This window comes from Sus scrofa, chromosome 13 (genome assembly GCF_000003025.6).
Source record: "Sus scrofa isolate TJ Tabasco breed Duroc chromosome 13, Sscrofa11.1, whole genome shotgun sequence".
NCBI lineage: Eukaryota > Metazoa > Chordata > Mammalia > Artiodactyla > Suidae > Sus > Sus scrofa.
The window spans coordinates 139,357,719-139,381,797 of NC_010455.5; the positions used below are offsets into that span (position 1 = coordinate 139,357,719).

General features: G+C 34.5%; 1 protein-coding gene across 18 annotated transcripts in view; it reads right to left on the reverse strand.

The window, feature by feature from the left end:
• STXBP5L (syntaxin binding protein 5 like) overlaps positions 1 to 24,079 on the reverse strand; it is a 374,297-nt gene that overhangs the window by 240,788 nt on the left and 109,430 nt on the right. For all 18 annotated transcript variants that reach the window (XM_021070284.1, XM_021070287.1, XM_021070297.1 and 15 more), the window contains 2 exons: positions 6,788 to 6,869; positions 2,704 to 2,804 (listed from right to left, as the gene is read on the reverse strand). In XM_021070284.1, the coding sequence (XP_020925943.1) occupies positions 2,704 to 2,804; positions 6,788 to 6,869 (183 nt within the window). The remainder of the gene's footprint in view (positions 1 to 2,703; positions 2,805 to 6,787; positions 6,870 to 24,079) is intronic.

Consider the following 24,079-nt stretch of genomic DNA (forward strand, 5'->3'; position numbering starts at 1 on the left):
CCTGAATAGACATTTCCCCAAGGAAGATGTACAGATGGCCAACAAGCACATGAAAAAATGCTCAACATCTCTGATTATTAGAGAAATGCAAGTCGAAACTACCATGAGATACCACCTCACACCAGTCAGAATGGCCATCATTAATAAGTCCACAAATAACAAGCGCTAGAGGGGGTGTGGAGAAAAGGGAACCCTCCTGCACTGTTGGTGCGAATGTGAGCTGGTACATGTGAGCTGGTACAACCACTATGGACAACAGAATGGAGGTACCCTAGAAAACCATACAGAGAACTACCATATGACCCACCAATCCCACTCTTGGGCATATATCCAGAGAAAACTTTCCTTAAAAAAACACATGCACCCGCATGTTCATTGCAGCACTATTCACAGTAGCCAAGACATGGAAACAACCCAAATGTCCAGTGACAGATGATTGGATTAGGAGGATGTGGTATATATACACAATGGAATACCACTCAGGCATAAGAAAGAACAAAATAATGCCATCTGCAGCCACATGGATGGAACTAGAGACTCTCATCCTGAGTGAAGTTAAGTCAGAAAGAGAAAGACAAATACCATATGATAGCACTTATATCAGGAATCTAATATATAGCACAAAGGAACCTTTGCACAGAAAAGGAACTCATGGACTTGTAGAACAGACCTGTGGTTGCCAAGGGGGAAGGCGAGGGAGTGAGATGGACTGGGAGTTTGGGGTTAACAGATGCAAACTATTGCTTTTGGAATGGATTAGCAATGAGATCCTGCTGTGTAGCACTGGGAACTATGTCTAGTCACTTATGATGGAGCCTGATAATGTGATAAAAAAGAATGTATACATGTATATGTAACTGAGTCACCATGCTGTACAGTAGAAAATTGACAGAACCTTGTATCCAGCTATAACGAAAAAAATAAAAATCATTATACAAAAAAATAATGTTGTAATTAATGTTAAAAAATGAAAACTGACAGAACACTCTAAACCAGGTATAAAGAAAAAAATAAAAATCTTTATATATATATAAAAAAATCCCATGACAAACCATAATGGAGAAGACTATGAATGAGAACATGTATATACATAGTTACATATACATATATATATAACTGAATTACTTTGCTGTATAGAAGAAATTAACACAACATTGTAACTCAATTATACTTCAATAAAGCTAAAAAACAAAATAAATAAATAAATTTCTTCCTTCAGAAAATACTGGATATAATAAAACCTTCCACTGATGCTGAATCCCAAAATATTATGGACATAATAATCATAAATACTACTCAGAATATTGAAGGTTAAATATTTAAATAGTATGATATGCTATGAGAATAAAAAGTTTCAGGTAGAAAAAGGACAAATGTCTATATAACTGCCATCCTTTTTTCTCACCAAACCTATAATAAAGGTTTATTTCAACAAACCTGTAATAACAGGTTTAATTCAATAAACTCTACTCAATAAATGATATAATGATGATTCCTTTTAAACTATTTCCACTCAGCAAAATAAAATGACCTCTTTCTTGAGCTCTTAGAACTGACTACTTGTCTCTATTATCCACCTACATCATTTTGACTAATACTTGCTAACTTGTGTCAATTTACTTCTCAGAGGTTTCTTTTTCTTACATTAACATCAAATTTTCCTATGATAGTCCTTCTCATTCACTGCAAAGAGTTTGTTTCCCAAACAAAAAAATCAAAACATTTTATAATTAAATAACAAATAGACAGTAAAATACAAATTTTAGTTCATCTCAAGGTGGGTTATCAGCTAAGTAGATGTCTATTTATATTCTAGGTATGCTTGAAACCAACATTAGAAACATTAAATTTGCTACAAATAAAATCTAATAACATTTTCCATATCCGCTCATAAGTTCAAACCCCAATTATTATTTCATTTTAAAATGAGAGAATCTGAATTCTGATCAATTTATCACCTTTGAAAACATTAATCTTGAATGTGTAACATTGCTCAACAGTTAGTCCAACATTTTTGTATGGATAAAACTTATGCCTCAGAATTTTTTTTTTTTTTTGGTCTTTTTGCCTCTTCAAGGGCTGCTCCCATAGCATATGGAGGTTCCCAGGCTAGGGTCTAATCGGAGCTGTAGCCCACCGGCCTACACGAGAGCCACAGCAACTCAGGATCCAAGCCATGTCTGCAACCTACACCACAGCTCATGGCAACGCTGGATCCTTAACCCGCTGAGCAAGGCCAGGGATCAAACCAACAACCTCATGGTTCCTAGTCAGATTTGTTAACCACCGAGCCACAATGGGAACTCCTCAGAATTTCTTAAGTAAAAAACATTTAGGCAAAAGGATGAAAGTGTAGGTGTCAACTTCTTTGATCAAAAGATGTAGAAATATATTTAGTATTTACTAGAATTTTAAATTTTAGGTCTGGTTTTTCAGTACCGTGGCCTAGGGAAAAGGACACATCATTGCTGAAGTCTTGGATTACAGCGAAAAGAACAATAATGTTAGGAATTGCCCATTAGAAAATGACTGAATCTATATCAATTTTGAATTTCCTATGAAAATAAACTATTATAATTGCAAGCATCAATATTATTTCTAGCTATTAAGATTATGAAAAACTCTTTAAACTTTTAACCTGAAACTTGCTCATGAAATAATTTTTTTACACATTAAGAAATTGTTTAACTCATAAATTCTTACCGTTCTCTGTTAAATTTAAGAGAATGAAGAATAGCTGGCCTTTTCTGTCTAAGGTTCCACAAATGAAGTGTATCATCTGAACTCGCACTGACCAAAGCACCCTGGAACAAAAAGAAGACAAAATAAGTGATTTACTTAATTTATAGTTTTTGATGAAGCAAAAACAAGCTAATTTACTGAAATTTTTACCATTTTTAATGTTACTTATATTTCTATAACCTAGAAATAAATACGAGGACAGACAGTTGCACATATTTCAATCAGGAAGCCTAAGAATGCTAAGAATAGAAGAAGCAGGTGAACTACTATATGTGGATTGGTGAGAATGATTAGCTTAATGAATACGAATTTATCAATAAAGGAATTATTATTATAAACATCATTGCGACTATTAAAGATTTCTTATATTTTCTTTGGCAAAAACTAAGTTTGTTTCCACTATTTATACATATAACCATGTAGCTCTATAGAGAAGCAAATATCCAACTCAGTTTTAAAATTGCAGCCTGGGAGTTCCCGTTGTGGCTCAGTGGTAATAAACCCAACTACTATCCATGAGGATATGAGTTCAATCCCTGGCCTCACACAGTGAGTTAAAGATCTGGCATTGCCATGAGCTGTGGTGTAGGTTGCAGACGTAGCTCAGACCTGGTGTTGCAGTGGCTATAGTATAGCCTGGCAGCTGCAGCTCTGATTCAGCCCCTAGCCTGGTAACTTCCATATGCTGTGGGTGTGGCCCTAAAAAGACAAAATAAAATTGCAGCCTGGTCATATAAAAATTCACCATTTATAAGAAATTTCTGTATCATTGGAAAGTATATATTCTTTCTAAAAAGTATATTTGGAATAGTTTAATTTGTTTTCAAAGTTCAAGAAGCTTCATCTATGAGAAAGAAAACATCTGTAATAAAAGAAAACATTTCTCCAACTAGAATTCAGTATAACTACAAAAATAATACTAAGATCCTTTTTATATAAAGCCTCCAAACACGAATGCTATTTCAAATACAACTGGATGGTTTCTGCCTCCCAGTATGGTAGACACCTCATAGGTAGAAAAGTAGCTGTCACGTATAACTTCGTATAAATATGTTCAAACTATTTATTTCATTGAGTTCAATAAGATCCCTTTGCACTACATTAGAACAGTTTGCCATTATGAATTTCCCAGGAAAAAATGTCAATGAGGACTCTATGTCAGAGCCTAAAGCCACTCTAGAGTACTGAATGTGTTCCATAAAAGTGATGTTGCAGAATCATGGTAGTCCTGAGAAACCTAAAATTATTTTCATATTTTACAAAGTAAAATATGTTTACAAGTAACCTTTCATAGTTTATTAAATCAATCACGGATATCAAAAAAATCAACCCATATAAATGCTAGGAAGAAGTAAATTGAAATTCTTAGAACTGATTTCTTCTTTAGGAATTAGATGATAGAAGAATACAGGAATCTAAAAGCTCTCCCACAACAACTCCCAAGACAAATATATGCTCATATATCTCCTACGATGGTTCTCTTGATATTATACACCTGTGATTTTAGTCTCTAAGAAAAATATCTTTTAAAACAACAATCATAATCAAAGAATATAATCATTAAAATGTTTTACATGTATATAATTTGCATATTTTTATATGAATATATTCAAAGAGGTATACACTGATATACACATTTTAAGATGAACTCATTCCATGCAATAAAATGAACCCTATAAATTCCTTGAGGATTTTTGTGTTTACTTGTTTTATTTATGAACTGTTCTCAAATATTTCATATATACAAACTAGAAAATTACTAGGATTGCTTAGAAGTACTTGATGAGTCACAATTTTTTTGAGATATAGAATACTGATCTCATTTCTCAGGAAAGTGAAAACTCATTTGGCATAGAGTGAGGACAGACCAGGATATATGAAATTAATAAAACATTCTCTACAGTAAATACATTCTATACAAAAGACATAATAGGCCAAAGGCAATGAAAGTAACATAAAGCAGCAGATGTTCGATATTATCTTAATGTAACAGCTGAATAAATCCAGAAAGGAAGTCAATACCAGTAATTCTATGATAAAACTAGGAGGTAAGTTAGCATTTGAGGGAAGTGAACAGAACCACTGGACATAATAGCATCAAGAGAGATATAAGACACATCAAAGTAAGCATATTAGCAGGGTATCTAGTGCTCACTTATAAAAGTAAGTCTGTGAGAAGTACTACTAAGAGGAGTTCCCATTGTGGCTCAGTGGTTAATGAACCTGACTAATATCGATGAGGACATGAGTTCAGTCCCTGGCCTCGCACAGTGGGTTAAGGATCCAGTGTTGCCATGTGCTGTGGTGTAGGTTGTAGACACAACTCGGATCCTGCGTTGCTGTGGCTGTGGTGTAGGCCAGCAGCTCCAGCTCTGATTAGACCCCTAGCCTGGGAACTTCCATATGCTGTGGGTGCAGTCCTAAAAAGACAAAAACAAACAAACAAACAAGTATTACTAATGAATATCTGTGAAAAGATTAAAAACAAAAACACAGATCATGAGTTGAAAAACTGGAAAGTTTGGGGAAAAGGTAAAGCAGTTAAGTATAAGGCAAATCAAGGTGAGTATTTCAGGAGAGACAATGTAAACAATGGAAAGATGCTGAAGACCTGTCTTTATTTATTCTTAGTTATGCAAAAGCACAGAGGCAAAGTTGTAGCCTTTAAGACAATTCTCAGAGGATAGAGCATAGAGAAAATCACCTGGAAACAACTTACGTCTTGCCAGTAAACATCCACGTAAAAGGCAAAAGGCTGAGAGGTCTCAACTAGGAGTTACAGAGTAACATTGAGACTTCAAAAAAGGTTGTTATCCTTGATATTAATGACTGGCTGTTACAATAAAATATTTTTTAAATGTTTTCCCTTTTCTTCCTTATTTTCCTCTCATTTTGGTACCCATAACAAGTATGCCAACAATGTGAAATATGCTTGGTTTGTCAACAAGAACAATCTCACAACCCTCTGAGAAAGAGTTTTGAGCCAGAGAAGTAAAAAATGGACATTTGCAGATATCACAAAACGTTCATGCCTCAGGTTATAAGGCATATGAAATAGTTCACCCATCTTTATGAGTATACATTCTTAGAAATATTATATATATATGCAAATACATAGAGAAGCTGAATTAATGCCATAAGGAAACAACCAGTGACACTTCATTTTTTCTCAAGGCACTGAGTTCAATCTGCTAAGTACTTGAATTTGGTATGGCATAAACTCTTAAAGTGTATTTGTATTGACTGCCTTACTTAACATGAAACAGTTCTAGAGGACTCAAGAATCCACTGTTAAAAAATGAGTCAAGAAGACCTTGAGTAGCCTTCAACTAATGGAAGATCTATAAACTTTCTCATCTTTACAAACTTTATCTTTAGGGAGTTCCTCATCACCACAGTTCTATAAAAATAAGGATAAGGTAGGCAGCCAATTGTCATAATAGCTATGCATACACACACCAAAAAATGCATATGGAGATATATACATATAAAAAGATCCTACAAGTAAATAACTAAAAAGATTATTTAATGGAAGACAAAACATGAAATGAATACTTTATTACAAAACAAAGTGATGGGAAGAGAGTGTGGTCAGTGAAGCAATCAAAATGCTTAATGGTCAGTGAAACAAACAAAGGATTTTAGTAATACTTTAAAAACCATTTACACTAAGTGTGCTACTCTGGTGCCAGATTTTGGTACTGAGGGAGGCTGTATCTATGTGAGGGAAAGGGGTATATAGAAAATTTCTATACTTTCTGCTCAACTTTACCATGAACCTAAAAGTACTCTAAAAAATAACATCTTTTAGAAGGGAAAAAAACCTTTTATGCTACGCAATCACAATATCAGGATCTTCTGGTACATACAACTTTTTCCTTTAAAATTTAAATAACTGTCAAATATAGGAGTGTGGTTTTTATGTAAAATATGACCATTAATAATAATGCATATGTATATTACATCTTTAAGCATTTAGAAAAATAATATAAAAATATTACACAATGTGTGTAAGAGAAATATAAATAGCCAAGAAAATCCTTACCTCATTGATCAAGAATTGAAGCTGCAGAACAGCTGCACCACTTTCATGTTGACAATAACAATCAACACCAGGTCTCCCAAGTCTAATATGACAAAAGTCAAGGATTCTAACATTTTACTTAGCATCAATATTAATGTGTAAAGAAAAAACTAACTTAGCAACTTACGTTTCACTTACTAATTATCTTTATTTTTGTAAATAAAGAGTTGAAAAATCTTAGTTTTAGTTGATGGAATTACATTACATAACATTGGATGTCAGCAAAATGGCTGAATAAAATGTCCCTTGCATGTAACCCCTCTCCCACAACAATAAGTTTGCATCTACATGAACAGACAAAAGTGCCTTCATAAGAGTTTTCAGGATCCAGGATGGAAATTGTAAAACTCCGGTGCAGTCCAAGAATGAAGAGAGCCATTTTAAGGGGACAAGCTTGCACTTAAGCAGCTAACTCGCTGACTGTGGTCTCAGCTATAAAAACAGAAATAGTGCTGTACCCTGAGAACTTAGCTACAATCTCACTTAGGTTTGAGTCTATCACCAGCATATACCATATGCCAAGGAAACAAAATAAGTCACACTCATACATCATACTCATACTGATATATCATACTCATGTATCAGGAAATGGGCATAAAGGTTTTGTCCTGGCTGAGGATCAGGAAGTGGCCTTTGAATGAGCTTGAGCTCCATTCAACTGCAGTGTGGTAGCTCTTGGAGATGTGACCCTGGGGGCAAAGTACAGTTGATCAGACTGAAGATTAAGAAATAGCCCTGTAACTAGGCTCCAGCAAGTCCCAGCCACAGTCAAGGAAAAATACCCCTTGCACAGAAAAGCTATAGGAAACACCCTTGTCTGTGTCTCCTAAAATCCTAAACGGGGCCTATACTCAGCTCAACTCCACTCACTACCACAGTATGTTAGTATTTCCGCTGGCACAAAGACCAGGTCAGAGATACTCTAGTTTATGACCCCTGGGGAGCATGAAAAAGCTCAATAAGTGACTCTAGCTTCCTCATAGCTATAGTCTACAGCAGTCCTTAGAGTCCAGGATCCCAGTAAGAGACTCTCCTATCTATACTTCCAGAGATCCTGCAAGTGCCCTGAAAATGGCCTCAACTCCCTGAGAGCTATAATTGGCCAGCAGTCCTGAGGGTCCAGGGTCCCAAGGGAAAACAGTCCTGGCTGCAACCCTTGAGATCTGCAAGGGCCTTACACTGAGTCCCAATCCCTTCCAACTATAGTCTGTGAACAGCTCTGCTTTCACAGGTACCCAGCAGAATACACTCCTGTCTGCACCCCCAGACATTTTGAAATGATGCTGTACTCAATCCCAGCCCTCTGGTCACATTCAGGGACCAATCCAGCCCATACAGTTACCTGGAGGGAGACATGCTCATCCACGACTACAGAGCAAATCTTGGCTGTGGAATGTGAAACAGAACTGAGGCACACTTAAAAACACTAGTCCAGTTCTGCTCATCCAGGGACCAAGCAGTGGTGCACTCAAGATCTGGCAGGAGCCACTACACACCATTTTTCTGGTAATAGTCTCATACTCTAAAGACCTAAAGTAGAGCCTTGTCCCAGTGCCACCCTCTGAACAAGGTACTGCAGGCAGTCACATCCACCCAGGGACAAAAAGGGATCCACAGCAGCCCAATATCCCATAACAAGCTCACCAACCACAGACCCCAATGCAGATCCAGCAAAAGCCTTATAACTGGCTCCAATGCAGCACAACTGCAATTATGTAAGTAATCCTACAGCTCAAGAAACACACAGAACGTCTTTATCTTCTGAAACCAGTCTTTGAAGACTAGAAGAGGTATTTGCTTCCATAAGTACATAGCATACCAATGTAAAGCTATATAGCACATCCCAAGGTACGATGTGACCTGTGCTCTACTTCAGATTAGTTCTCCTAACAATGTCATAAAGAATGGTAAGCAAAACAAGAAGATGAAAAAAAATATTTCAAGCAAAAGAGCAAGAAACAAACCCCTGAATAAACAACTAATGAAACAGAGATACATAATTTTCCAGATAAAGGGTTCAAAGCATTAGTAATAAGAATGTTAACTGAACTTGGTGGAAGAGTAGATGAACATAGAATTTTTTAACAAGGAACTAGAAAATACAAAAAAGAACCAGTGAGAGAAAAAGAATACAATGACTAAAATGAAAAACACACTTGAAGTTATCAGCAGACTAGGTGATTCAGAAGCATGCATAAGCAATTTGCAAAACAAAATAATGTATATCACCCAAACATAAGAGCAAATAAATAAATAAATAAATAAATTTTAAAAGATGAGAACAGTTTAAGGGATCTCTTAGTCAGCATCAAGCATATAAACATTTGCATTACAGGGGCACAGGAAAAAGAAGAGAGAGAAAAGTGTTGAAAATGTTTTTCTTTTTTAACGATTTTTATTTTTTCCACTGTATTTGATTTACAGTGTTCTGTCAATTTCTATTGTACAGCAAAGTGATCCAGTCAAACATATCCTCCATCATGTTTTTTCACAAGTAACTAGATATAGTTCCCTGTGCAATACAGCAGGATTGCGTTGCTTATCCATTCTAAATGTAACAGTTTGCCTCAATTAAACCCAAACTCCCAGTCCATCCCACTCCCTCTTCCTCATCCTGTGGCAACCACAAGTCCAATCTTCAAGTTCGAGAGTTGGAAAGATTTATTTCTGCCCTATATAAGATTCCAGATATAAGTGATATCACATGGTATTTGTCTTTCTCTTTCTGACTTACTTAACTCAATATGAGTCTCTAGTTCTATCCACATTGCTGCAAATGGCATTACATGTACAGGTACATGTAACAGAATTAAATCAGAACATCTTCTCACACCACATACAAAAATAAATACAAAATGTATGGTATATCTAAATATATGACCAGAAACCATAAAATTCCTAGTGTAAAAGACAGGCCAAACACTCTTTGACATAAGTCAGAGCAATACTTTTTGGATCAATCTCCTCAGGCAAAGTTAAAAAAAAAAAAAAAAGCAAAAATAACAAAGGAGACCTAACTAAACTTAAAAGCTTTTGCATAGCAAAGGGAATCATCAGCAAAATGAAAAGACAACCTACTAAGTGGGCAAAAACATTGGCAAACAAAAACTAAAAGTATACAGCATACTAAACCCATTCTAAAAGAGATGCTGAAAGGGTTCCTCTAAATGAAAAAGTAGGAAGAAAGAGGATGGAGGAAATCATAATTGGAAAGCAATCACTTAAATAAACCAGTATACAGATCTAATAGGAAAAACCAAAACCTTTTGTAAAAGCGACAGTAAACAAAAGGGACATTAAAAGGACAACCATGAAAATGTTAAAAAAGGATATCGAAATCATAAAATGTGGGAAAGAAAAATAAGAAAATCTAGGCTTTTGTTCTAGAATGTGCCTATATGACTATATGATATATCATATATATAATATATCGTATATGACTATCAGGCTAAAGCAAGCAGATACAGGAAGGGGTTAACATACTTGAAAAACAGGGCAATCACCAATCAAAATTAAACAACACATTCACAAAAACTAAAGAGGATACAAACATAAAATAAAAGGAGAACATATATCCCAAAAAAGAAAAGAACAAAGCAGAAACATAGAATCAACTGGAAAACAAGGTTTAAAATGTCAATAAATACATATTTACCAATAATCACCTTAAATGTCATTGGACTGAATGCTCTAGTAAAGACACAGAGTGGCAGATTGGATAAAAAAGCAAGAGACTACAATATACTATCTACAGTAGACTCACCTTAGGGCAAAGGACACCTATAAATTGAAAGTGAGGGGACTGAAAAAGATATTTCATGTGAATGGCAAAGAAAGGAAAGCAGGAGTGGAAATACTCATATCAGGCGAAATAGACTTTAAGACAGTACATAAAGAATGACAAAAGAGGACACTACTTTATGATAAAAGGATCAATTCAGGAAGAGGTATTAATAATCATCAATATATATGCCCCTAATAAAGAAGCACCTAGATACATACAACAAATGCTATCAGACATAAAAGGAGAAATTGATGGGAATACAATCATAGTAGGAGACTATAACACCCCACTCACATCAATGGAAAGATCCCCTAGACAGAAAATCAATAAGGCAACAGAGATCCTAAATGACACAATAGAAAAGTTAAACTTAATTGATATTTTCAGGACAGTATATCCAAAAAAAAAAAAAAAACAGAATATACATCCTTTTCAAGTACACATGTAACATTCTCAAGGATTGACTACATACTGGGGCACAAACCTAACCTCACGAAATTCAAGAGTATAGAAATTATTTCAAGTATCTTCACTGATCACAGTTATGAAATTAGAAATCAATCAAAGGGGGAAAAAATGAGAAAAAAAACTGACTACACGGAGACTAAAAAAATGATACTAAAAAACCAGTGGGTCAGTGAGGAAATAAAGAGGGAAATTTAAAAAATACCTCAAGACAAATGATAATGAAAATACAACCATTCAAAATCTATGGGATGCCACAAAAGAAATTCTTAGAGGGAAGTTCATAGCTATACAAGTATTCCTCAAAAAAGAAGAAAAATTTCATATCAACAACCCACAACCTAAAAGAATTAGAAAAAGAAGAAAAAACCTAAAGTCATCAGAAGGAAGGAAATTATAAAATCAGAGAGGAAATCAATAAAATAAAGATGCAGGGAGTTGCCATTGTGGCACAGCAGTAATGAATCTGACTAGGAACATGAGGTTGCAGGTTCGACCCCTGGCCTCACTCAGTGGGTTAAGAATCCAGCATTGCCATGAGCTGTGGTGTAGGTTGCAGACTCGGCTTGGATCTGGCGTTGCAGTGGCTATGGAGTAGGCTGGCAGCTACACCTTCAATTAGACCCCTAGCCTGGGAACCTCCATATGCTGTGGGTGTGGCCCTAAAAAAGACAAAAGACAAAAAAATAAATTAAAATAAAATAAAATAAAATAAAGATTCAAAAAACAATAGGAAAAAAATCAGTAAAACCAAGAGGTGGTTCTTTGAAAGGATAAACAAAATTGACAACCCTCTGAGCAGACTCATCAAGAAGAAGAGAGAAAGAACACACAAAAAAAATTAAATGAAAAAGGAAAAATCTCAATGGATACTGCAAAATACAAAAAAAAATTTTAAAGTAAGAGAATAGTATGAACAATTATTAGTCAAAAAATCTGACAATCTAAAACAAATGGACAACTTTCTAGAGACATACAGCACTCCAAAACTGAATCAAGAAGAAACAGACCAACTGCACAGACTGATCACTAGAAATGAAATTGAATATGTAATAAAAATATTCCCTACAAACTAAAGTCCAGGACCAGATGGCTTCAAAGTTGAATTGTACCAAACATACAAAGAAAAACTTATACCCATCCTTCTTAAACTTTCCCAAAAGGCTGAAGAAGAAAACACTTCCAAAGGCATGTATGGAGCCACCATTACCCTAATACCAAAACCAAACAAAGATACTACCAGATAAGAAAATGAATGTTAGGCCAGTATCTTTAATAAATATAGACGTGAAGCTTATCAACAAAATTTTTGCCAACTGAATCCAGCGACATATAAAAAAGATCATACACCACGACCAAGTGAGATTCATCCCAGGTGCACAAGGATAGTTCAACATATTCAAATCAATCAACGTCATACACCACATTAGCAAGAGAAAAGTCAAAAACTACATTATTATCTCAATAGATGCAGAAAAAGCATTTGACAAAATCTAACATCCATTCATGATAAAAATTCTTACCGAAGTGGGTATACAGGGAACATACCTTAACATAATAATAAAAGCCATGTATGACAAACTCACAGCCAAGGTAATAACCAAGTAGAAAAGCTGAAAGCCTTCCTGCTAAAACCTGGAACAAGTCAAGGATGTCCACTCTCACCACTTTTATTCAACATAGTTTTGGATGTCCTAGCCACAGCAATCAGACAAACAAAAGAAATAAAAGATACCCAAATTAGAAGAGAAGAGGCAAAACTGTCACTGTATGCAGATGACATAATACTACATATAGAAAACCCTAAGGCCTCCACGCAAAAACTATTCAAGCTGATCAATGAATTTAGCAGTGTCACAGGATACAAGATTAACATTCAGAAATCAGTTGCAGAGTTCCCGTCGTGGCCCAGTGGTTATTGAATCTGACTAGGAACCACGAGATTGCAGGTTCAATCCCTGGCCTCGCTCACTGGGTTGAGGATTTGGCATTGCTGTAAGCTGTGGTGTAGGTCACAGATGCAGCTCGGATTCCACATTGCTATGGCTATGGTGTAGGCCGGCAGCTACAGCTCCAATTAGACCCCTAGGCTGGAAACCTCCATATGCTGTGGGTGTGGCCCTGAAAAAGACAGAAGACCAAAAAAAAAAAAAAATTCAGTATCTTTTAAAATCATACCTCCCACAAATTAAATACCTAGGAATAAACCTAACCAAGGAGGTGAAAGACTTATATGCTGAAAACTATAAAGCATTAATCAAGGAAATTAAACAGGACTCAAAGAAATAGAAAGATATTCCATGCTCCTGGACTGGACGAATTAATATCATGAAAATGGCCATACTGTCCAAAACAATCTACAGATTCAGTGAGATCCCTACCAAATTACCCATGATATTTTCCATAGGACTAAGACAAGCAACCTCAAAATTTATATGGAACCATAAAGGACCTAGAGTTGCCAAAGCAATCCTGAGGAACATAATTCTCCCAGATTTCAGGCTATATTACAAAGCTACAGTAATCAAGAGAGTGTGAAACTGGTACCAAAACAGACAGACCGACCAATGGAACAGAATAGAGAACCCAGAAATAAACACAGACACCTATGGTCAATCTTCGACAAAAGAGGCAAGAATATAACATAGGGAAAAGATAGTCTGTTCAGCAAGTGGTGCTGGGAAAACTGGACGGCCACATGTAAATCAATGAAACTGGAACACACCCTCACACCATGCACAAAAATAAACTCACAACGGCTTAAAGAATTAAACCTAAGACAAGACGCCATCAAACTCCTAGAAGAGAACATAGGCAAAACATTCTCTGACATCAACTGTACAAATGTTTTCTTAGGTCACTCTCCCAAAGCAATAGAAATAAAAACAAAAATAAACCAGTGGTACATAATCAAACTTAAAAGCATTGTACAGCAAAGGAAACCATGAAAAAAAAAAAAAACAAAAAACAAAAAGACAACCTATGGAATGGGAGAAAATAGTTTCAAACGATGCAGCCGACAAGGGTTTAATCTCCAAAATATACAAACAACTCAAACAACTCAACAGCAAAAAAATCAACAACCTATTTGAAAAAATGGGGAGAAGACCCAAATAGACATTTATCCAAAGAATAACACAGATGGCCTACAGGCACATGAAAAAAATGTTCAACATCACTAATTATCAGAGAAATACAAATCAAAACTACATTGACATACTACCTCACATGAGTCAGAATGTCCATCATTAATAAGCTAACAAATAATTTTTGGAGAAGTTGTGAAGAAAAGGATACCAAAGGGAACCCTCCTTCACTGTTCTTGGGAAAGTAAATTGGTACAAACGCTATGGAAAACAGCATAGCGGTTCCTCAGAAAACTAAATATGGCAATACCATATGACCCAGAAATCCCACTTTGAATAAATATATCCAGACAAAACTTCCATTCAAAAAGATACATGCACCCCTATGTTCATATAAGCACTATTAACAATAGCCAAGACATGGAAACAACCTAAATGTTCATTGACAGATGAATGGATTAAGAAGATACGGTGTATATACACATACTTAGCCACAGAAAATACTACTTAGCCATAGAAAAGAACAAAAAGAACTTAGCCATAGAAAACACTGCTTAGCCATTTGCAGCAACATGGATGCAACTAGAGATTCTCATAGTAAGTGAAGTAAGTCAGAAAGAGAACAACAAATACCACATGATATCACTTATATCTGGAATATAATGTATGGCACAAATGACTCTATCAAGAAAAGAAACAAACTCATGAACATGGAGACAGATTTATGGTTGCCAAGAGGGAGGGGGAGGGAGTAGGAGGCACTGGGACCTTGGAGTAAGTACATGCAAACTACTGCATTTGGAATGGATAAGCAATGAGATTCTGCTGTATAACATGGGGAATTATATCTAATCACTTGTGATGGAACATGATGGAGGATAATGTGAGGAAAAGAATGTGTGTGTGTGTGTGTGTGTGTGTGTGTGTGTATGACTGGGTCATTTTGATGTACAGCAGAAACTGACAGAACATTGTAAACCAACTATAATTTAAAAAATTTTTAAAGAAAGCCGATAAGAAAGATCTCAAATAAATAACCTAAATTTTGACCTCAAGGAATTAGACAAAGGTGAATAAACAAGCCCAAAGTTAGCAAAAGAAAGTAAGTAACAAAGATCAGGATGGAAATAAATAGACACAAGTAAGAAAATGGGGGGGGAATCAATGTAACAAAAATATGGTTCTTTGAAAGGATAAACAAAATTGATGGACCTTTATTAGCTACATTAACCAAGGAAAAAGAGAAAAGACTCAAATGTATAAATTACAGTATAAATTACTCACATGTATAAATTACAGCCTTTACACTGGTCCCCACAGAAATACAAAGACTCATAAGAGGCTATATAAAAAAAAAAATGGATAAGTTAAAAGAAATGAATAGATTTCCAGAAATGTAAAATATACCCAGAATGAATCATCAAAATCAGAAAATTTTAATAGATTAATGACTACCAAAAAGATTGAAGCAATAAGTAAAAACCTCCCAGCAAAGAAAAACCCAGGACCAGATAGTTTCATTTGTTAATTCCACCAAACATCTAAAGAATTAATGTCAAAAATTCTCAAATCTTCTAAAAATTGAAGAGGAAGCAACCACTCTCAAATTCAGTTTGGTATTAGGCATTACCCTAATATTAAAGCCAGATAAGCAGTACAAGAAAAGAAAACTATAGAATAATACATGAAAAACACAGATGCAAAAATTCTCAACAGTATTCTAGCAGACTGAATGCAACAGCACAATAAACTAATCAGACACAATGATTAAGTAGGATTAACCCTTGGGTGCCAAAATGGCCGAACATACACAAACCATTAACAAATAAAGGAAAAATCATGTGATTCTCTAGGAGATGCAGAAAAAGCATTCAACAAAATTCTGTATTCCTTCATGATAAAAGCCCTCAACATTTGAGCATAGAAGGAACAGACCTTAAAATAATAAAGGCCATATATGACAAACCAACACCTAAAATCATACTTAATGGTGAAAAGTTGAAAACTTTTTTCTAAAATTAAGAACAAAACAACAGTGCCCACTCCAGTCATTCCATTCAACTAAGACTAGAAGTCCTAGAAAGAGCAGCTAGGTAAGAGAAAGAAATAAAGGGCATTTAAATAAGGAATAAGTAAAATTGTCTCTGTTTGTATATGATTTGATATTATATATAGAAAACACTAAAGATACCACCTAAAATCATGAGAATATCAAATGAATTCGGTAAAGTTTCAGGATACAAAATCAATGTACAAAAGTCAGTTGAATTTCTATACAAATAAAATATCAGAAAAAGAAATAAAGACTATAATCCCATTTATAATAACAACAAAAACAATAAAATACTTAGTAATTAACTTAAGCAAGAAGGTGAAAAATCTATACATTAAAAACTGTAAGGTATTAATGAAAGAAATTAAAGAAGACACAAACGAGTGGAAACATATCTTATGTTCATGGATTGGATGAATTAATATCATTAAGATGTCTATACTATCCAAAACTATGTAGAGTTTCATTGCAACCCCTATCAAAATTTAAGAGATATTTTTCACATAAAGTAGAAAAAAAAATCCTAAAATCTGTATAGCACCACAAAAGATCCCAAGTAGCCAAAGCAATCCTGAGAAAGAAGAACAAAGCTGGAGGCATCACATTTCTTAATTTAAAAGTGTATTTTAAAGCTATAGTAACCAAAACAGTATGCTTCAGATATAGAAACAGACACAGAGACCAATGTAACAGAATTAAGGGCCTAGAAATAATCCACATACATACAGTCAACTAATATTGACAAGAGAGCCTAAAATTCACAATTAAGAAAGGCTAGTATCTTCAATAAATAGTACTAAAGGCACAACCAACAAAAGGAAAAATAAAGTAGAACTATGTCAAACTAAAAAGCTTCTGTATAGCAACAGAAAAAAATCAACAGACTAAAGAAGCAGCCTACAGAGAGGGAGACAATATTTACAAACCATATATCAGGTAATAAGTTCACATACAAAAAAATTCACACAAAATAGCAAAAGAAAAAAGAAAAAGAAAGAAAAGAAAAGAAAGAAAAGGCAGGAGTTCCCATCATGGCTCAGAGGAAATGAGTCCGGCTGGCATCCATGAGGACACAGGTTCAATCCCTGGTGTTACTCAGTGGGTTAAGGATCTGGTGTTGCTGTGAGCTGTGGTGTAGGTTGCAGATGCAGCTCGGACCCCACGTTGCTATGACTGAGGTGTAGGCTGGCAGCTACAGCTCTGATTCAGCCCTTAGCCTGAGAACCTCCATATGCCATGGGTGCTGCCCTAAAAAGACAAAAAAAAAAAAAAAAAGGCAAAGGATCTGAATAGATATTTTTCCAAAGAAGTTATAAAAAGGCCAAAAATTACATGAAAAGATGCTCAAAATCACTAATCACCAAGGAAATGCTGTTGGAAAAATGGTGCTGATATACTTGATGACAGAGGATTGCCCCACACCTTCAATTTATTAAAAATGAGTATCTGCAAAGTGAAATAAAATAAGGTATACCTGTATTTAATTTGTAGAACTGTATATTAAAAGAAAACGTCAAATGTACTGTATGATTATATTTAGAGATGAAATTTAAATCGATTAGTGTATTCTAACAAAAAAAATAATCTCTCCAAAATAAGTTTTATGTTAAAACATGAATCTTTTTTATATAAAAATGAATCAAGAATTATAAAGGGCAGAGACTGTCAAATCAGGCAAAAAAAGCAAAACGCAACTGTATGCTGCCTACAAGAACACACTAAATATGAAGACAAAATAGGTTAAAATAAAAGAAATGGAAAAGGATGTACCACAGTAAGACTACTCAAAAGAACACTTTAGTGATTATATCCATACCAGATGTAGTAAATTTCAGATAAAGGGATGTTACCAGAGGCAAAGAGGATAACTTCATGCTGTTAAAAGAATCAACTCATCAAAAGAACTTTACACTCCTAAATGTTTATGCAGCTAATAACAGAGCTTCAAAATACATGAAACAAAACAAAACTGATATAACTGCGAGAATAAATAGATCAGTCTAACGCTATGGTGGGAGATTTCAATACCACTCTCTCAGTAACAGATAGAAGTAAATAAAAAACCAGTGCAAATATAGATTTGAATAACACAATAGTCAATTTTACCTAAGTGACATTTACAGATAAATCCACCCAACAACAGCAGAATAAACATTTATTTCAAATGTACCTTTAACATTTAACATGATAGATCACAGACAGAGCCATAAAATAAGCTTCAATCAATTTAAAAGGATTCAGATTATATAAAGTATATTCTCTGACCAAACTGGAATTAAATTAGAGATAATAACAGAAAGATCTCTAGAAAAATCTCTAATATTGGGAAAGTAAATAAAACACTTATAAATGACTCATAAGTAAAGAAAAGAAACTAAGCAGAATTGAGAAAATATTTTAAGTTGAATGGAAGGAACACACAATATGTTAAAATTTGGATATGGATAATTAAAATTCTCCTAAGATGGAAGCGTCCCATTCCTTCCAGTTTCTATCTCTCACAACTAAAAACAAAAACCCTCAAAATAAAATTATAAAAAAGCATAAGGAAACTGTGAAGTAGAAAAAGGGAGGCATGCCTAGGCATCTCAGGACTTTTAGGAATAATACAGTAGTGAGCTCCTTGGGTTTCCTGATTATGTACCATATATCCTGGACAGAGCAGAAGTCTCCAACCCATGACCTTCGACAAGCACAGGCAAAAAATTAAAAAAAAAATTTAAAAAATCCAAAAAAAAAGTATGTTCTCCCAAAGGACTGTAAACATGGTAGGTTAAAAACAAATTTTGGCATTAAGGTATTTTAATAGGTATTGTATTGAATCTGTAGATTTCTTTGGGTAGTGTGGATATTTTAACAATATTAACTCTTCCACCCATAAGCACAGTATCTTTCCATTTAGTTGTGTTTTAGTTTCTTTCATCAGTGTCAGCTGATGTGAGGATTCTGTTTCCAAATGACCACCTTGCTGACTTGGAGTGCTAGGAAAATGTGAATAGAGGAGTTCCCATCGTGGCACAGTGGTTAACAAATCCGACTAGGAACCATGAGGTTGCGGGTTCGATCCCTGCCCTTGCTCAGCGGGTTAACAATCCAGCGTTGCCGTGAGCTGTGGTGTGGGTCGCAGACGCGGTTCAGATCTCCCGTTGCTGTGGCTCTGGCGTAGGCTGGCAGCTACAGCTCCGATTAGACCCCTAGCCTGGGAACCTCCATATGCCGCGGGAGCGGCCCAAAGAAATAGCAAAAAGACAAAAAAAAAAAAAAAAGTGAATAGAGCTTATTGATGCCTAGCCCCACCTTGTACTACCTCATCAAATGTTGTTGCCACAGGATTCCACTGATGCTACCTTAGTGGGAGAATTAAAACAACTCAAACAACTCTTCCTTATGCTGTTAAGAGGGTGGAAGATCAACTGCTAATTTAGACTTACTAATACCACTCCATTGCAATTGAATTGATGTCACTTGCTCCACTGGTCTCAAGATGGAAGATGAGCATCTTGCTTAATTGCACTGATACAAACTAGCAGTGGAATAAAATGATACCTATGTCTTCCAGGCAGGGAATAGGTGATTAGCAACCTGTTTATGCCCTTAAAGACCACTTGCAGGGGGAGCTGACACATGCCCTCTGCAGGCTGAGAGTGAGACGAGTGTGGAAGGTCAGTTCCCCAGTCAGTCTTGTGAACTCATGGAGTAGGGAGGAGGATGTGATTTTTTCACTGTGAGTAATGCCAATGGGGAAAAGACAGTCTCTTCAACATATGATGCTGAGAAAACTGGACAGCCACATGTAAAAGAATGATGCTGGATGACCATCTTATACTGTATACAAAAATTAACTCAAAATGGATTAAGGGCTTGAACAAGAGGCCTGAAACCATAAAACTCCTTGAAGAAAACATAAGCAGTAAGGTCCTTGAAATCATTCATGTCAATGATATTTTGGACTTGACACCAAAAGGAAAAAACAGACACAAAAACCAAGTGCCATTACTTCAAACTAAAAAGCTCCTATACAACAAAGGAAACTGCCAACAAAATGAAAAACCAACCTATCGAATGGGAGAAAATATTTACAAATCATGTCTGATAAGGGACTAATATCCAAAATATGTAAGAACTCATACAAGTCAACAGCAAAAAACAATTCAATTAAAAAATTGTTAGAGGACCCAAATATTCATTTTTTCCAAAGAAGATATACAGATGCCCAAGAGGTACATGAAAATATACTCGGCATCACTAATCATCAGGGAAATACAAATCGAAACCACACTAAGATACCACCTCATACCTGTTAAAATGGCTATATCAGAAAGACAAAGAAAAATGTGTCAGCAAGGATGTAGAGAAAACGGAACCTTTGTGCACTGTTAGAACATAAATTGCTGTAGGCACTATGGAAAACAGTATGGAGGTTCCTCAAAAAATTTAAAATAGAACTACCATATGATCCAACAGTTCCACTTCTGGATATTTATCAGAAGGAAATGAACGCCTAACTGAAAAAGATATCTATATTCCACATTTATTGTAGTATTATTCACAATAGCCAAGATATGGAAGCAATCTAAGTGTCCACTGATGAATGGATAAAGAAAATGTTGGGGGTGTGTGTGTTATTCATCCATATTAAAAGAAGAAATATAGTCATTTGTGAGAACATGGATGGATGCTGAAGGCATTATGCTGACTAAAATAAGTCAGACAAAGACAAACACTGTATGATCTCACTCATAGTGTAATCTAAAAAACAAACAAAGACACTGAACGCATAGATAGAGAGAACAGATTGGTGATTACCAAAGGTGGGAAGTGTGGGGTGGGCGGAATCAGTGAAGATGCTCTAAAGGTCAAACTTCCATTATAAAATAATAAAATTTGGGGATGTAATGCACAGCCTGGTGATTACAGTTAATAATATTTGAAAGTTGCTGAGAGAACAGAGCTTAAAAGTTTTCATGAAAAGAAAAAAATTTTTATATGTGGTGATTCATGTTAATTACATTTGTTATGGTGATCATTTTACAATACACGGAGATACTGAATCATTATGTTGTATACATGAACCTAATTACTCCTCAATAAAAAAAAAGAAAATGATCCAACAATATTCTGTCTACAATAAACACTGCAAATACAATTATATAATTAAGTTTAAAGTAAAAAGGTGGCAATAGACATATAATGGAAACATAAATTAAAAAAAAAGTAGGAATAGCTATACTAAGATCAGACAAACTCAATTTCAGAGCAAAGAAAATGACTGGAGATAAGTACAGATATTACATAACGAAAATGGGATCACTCTATCAATATATAACAATCATAAATGTGTGCACACTGAACCACAGAGCCTCAAAATATAGAAAGCAAAAACTGAAGTTGGAAAAAGAGATAAATACACCCAAAATCAGAGTTGGAGATCCTAATTCACTCCACTCTCTGGATTTGATAGAATTATCAAACAGAAAATTAGCAAGAGGTGGAATATAGAACTCAACAACACAACCAAGAAACAATAACTAGTTGATAAATATAAAACATTCCACTCAACAAGAAAAGAATACCCATGTTTTCCAGGGTCCATAAAGTAGTCACCAAGACAGATCATATCCTAGACCACAGAAAAAATCCTAACAAATTTTAAAAAATTGAAATTATAAAGAGTATGTTTTCTGACCATAACAGAATCAAACTAGAAATGGATAACAAGAAAAATTCTAAACACTTGCCAATTAATTAAAATACTTCTAAGTAACTCATGGTACAAAGAAGTCTTAAAGACAATTTTTGAAACTACACATAATTCAATGAAAATTCAAACACAAATATCAAAATCTGTGAGATCCAGTAAAGCAGTGCTGAGAGGAGAATTAATAATGCTAAATACATACCTTAGAAAAGAGAAAGGATATCAATCAAATCAATAACTTAGGTTTCTACTTCAAAAACTAGGAAAAAAGAACAAAATAAGTTCAAAGAAAAATGAAGAAAGTAAATAATAAAGAAAATTGATAAAAAATAGAGAAGAATAAAATAGAAAAAAATCTGGTTCCTCAAAAAAAAATCCATAAAATTTATAAACAACTAGTAAGACTGACTACAAACAACCTGAATTTAACTAATATAAAATAGCCCTACGACCAATTTTTAAAACTGAATTTATAATATAAAATCTCATAAAATAATCTCCAGGCCCAGGTACTCTCACTAGAAAATTCTTCCAAACATTTAAAGAATTAATACCAATTTTATATAATCTCTTCCAGAAAATAGAAGAGGTAAGAGTTCTCAATTAATATTATGAACTCAGTATTATCCCAATACCAAAACCAAAGACAATACAAAGTTAACTTAAAATGGAACCTGTATTTAAATATAAAATGTGTAACTATAAATTTCTTATTAAAAAATAAAATACATAAGATCCAACATTAGGCAGACTTCTAAAAGGTGGTACCAAAAAACACAATCTATAAATAAAAAGCTGATAAACTGGACTCCAAAAGATCCTGTTAAGAGGATGAAAAGACAAGCTAAAAACTGGAAGGAGACACATATCATATGACATCACTTAGATGTGGTATATAAATATGATACAAATGAATCTATTTACAAAACAGAGACAGACTCACAGACACAGAAAAAAAAATTATGGTTACCAAAGAGGAAATGGGGTGGGGAGCAATAAATGAAGAGTTTGGGATTAACAAACACAAACTACTATATATAAAATAAACAACAAGTTCTTATAGTATAGCATAGGAAACTATATTCAATATCTTATAATAAACTATAATGAAAAAGAAAATATATGTACAACTGAATCACTTTGCTGTACACTGGAAACTAACACAACATTGTAAATTAACTATACTTCAATTTAAATATTTAAAAAAATGAAACAGCGAACAAACAAAAGATTGGAAGAAAATAATTGCAAACTGTATATCTGACAAAAGACTAGCATCCATAATATATAAGAATATCACAAAGAGATATTCTTGGACATAATAACTGGATATGCTGGCAGTGATGTAGAGATAAAGAATCACTCATACACTGCTGGTGGGAATGCAAAATTTTACAACTACTCTGAAAAACAGTTTAGGATCTTCTAGAAAAACTAAACATGCAACGACCATCCGACTCTTGCAAATGCACTCCTGGGCATTTATACCAGAAAAATGAGAATTTATGTTCATAGAAAAATGTACAAATGTACATAGCTGCTTTAACCATAACAGCCAAAAACTTGAAATCCAGATGTCCTTCAGTAAGTGAACAGTTAAACAAACTGTGGTACATCCATACCATGCAATATTACTCAACAATAAAAAATAGGAACTATTGATCCATACGACAATTTGGATAAATCTTCAAAGAACTATGTTGAGTGAAAAAAGGCAATCTCAAAAGGTTACATATAGTAGTAAAATGGAATTTTATATAAAAATCACTAATTTGGAAATTATTGAAATGAAGAGCAAATTAGTGATTGTCAGGGTCAAGGATGAAAGTTGGGGAATTAGAGGTTCAGGATGAGGCTGTAAAAGGGCAACATGAGGAATCCTTGTGGTGACAGAAATGTTCTTCACCTTAGTAAATCAATGTCAAATCCTGGTTGTGATATTATACTATAGTTTTACAAGACATTACTATTGGGGGAAACTGGATGAAGAGTACCTGGAATTTCTCTATATTACTTTTTTACAATTATAATTAAATCTACAATTATCTCAAAATTAAAAATTTAGTTTAAAAAATGGGATGATACTAAAACATAACTTGGGAGGAAATTTACAGCCCTATAGACATATAGAAAAGAAGAAAGTTCTCAAATCCATGACCTGTTTCCA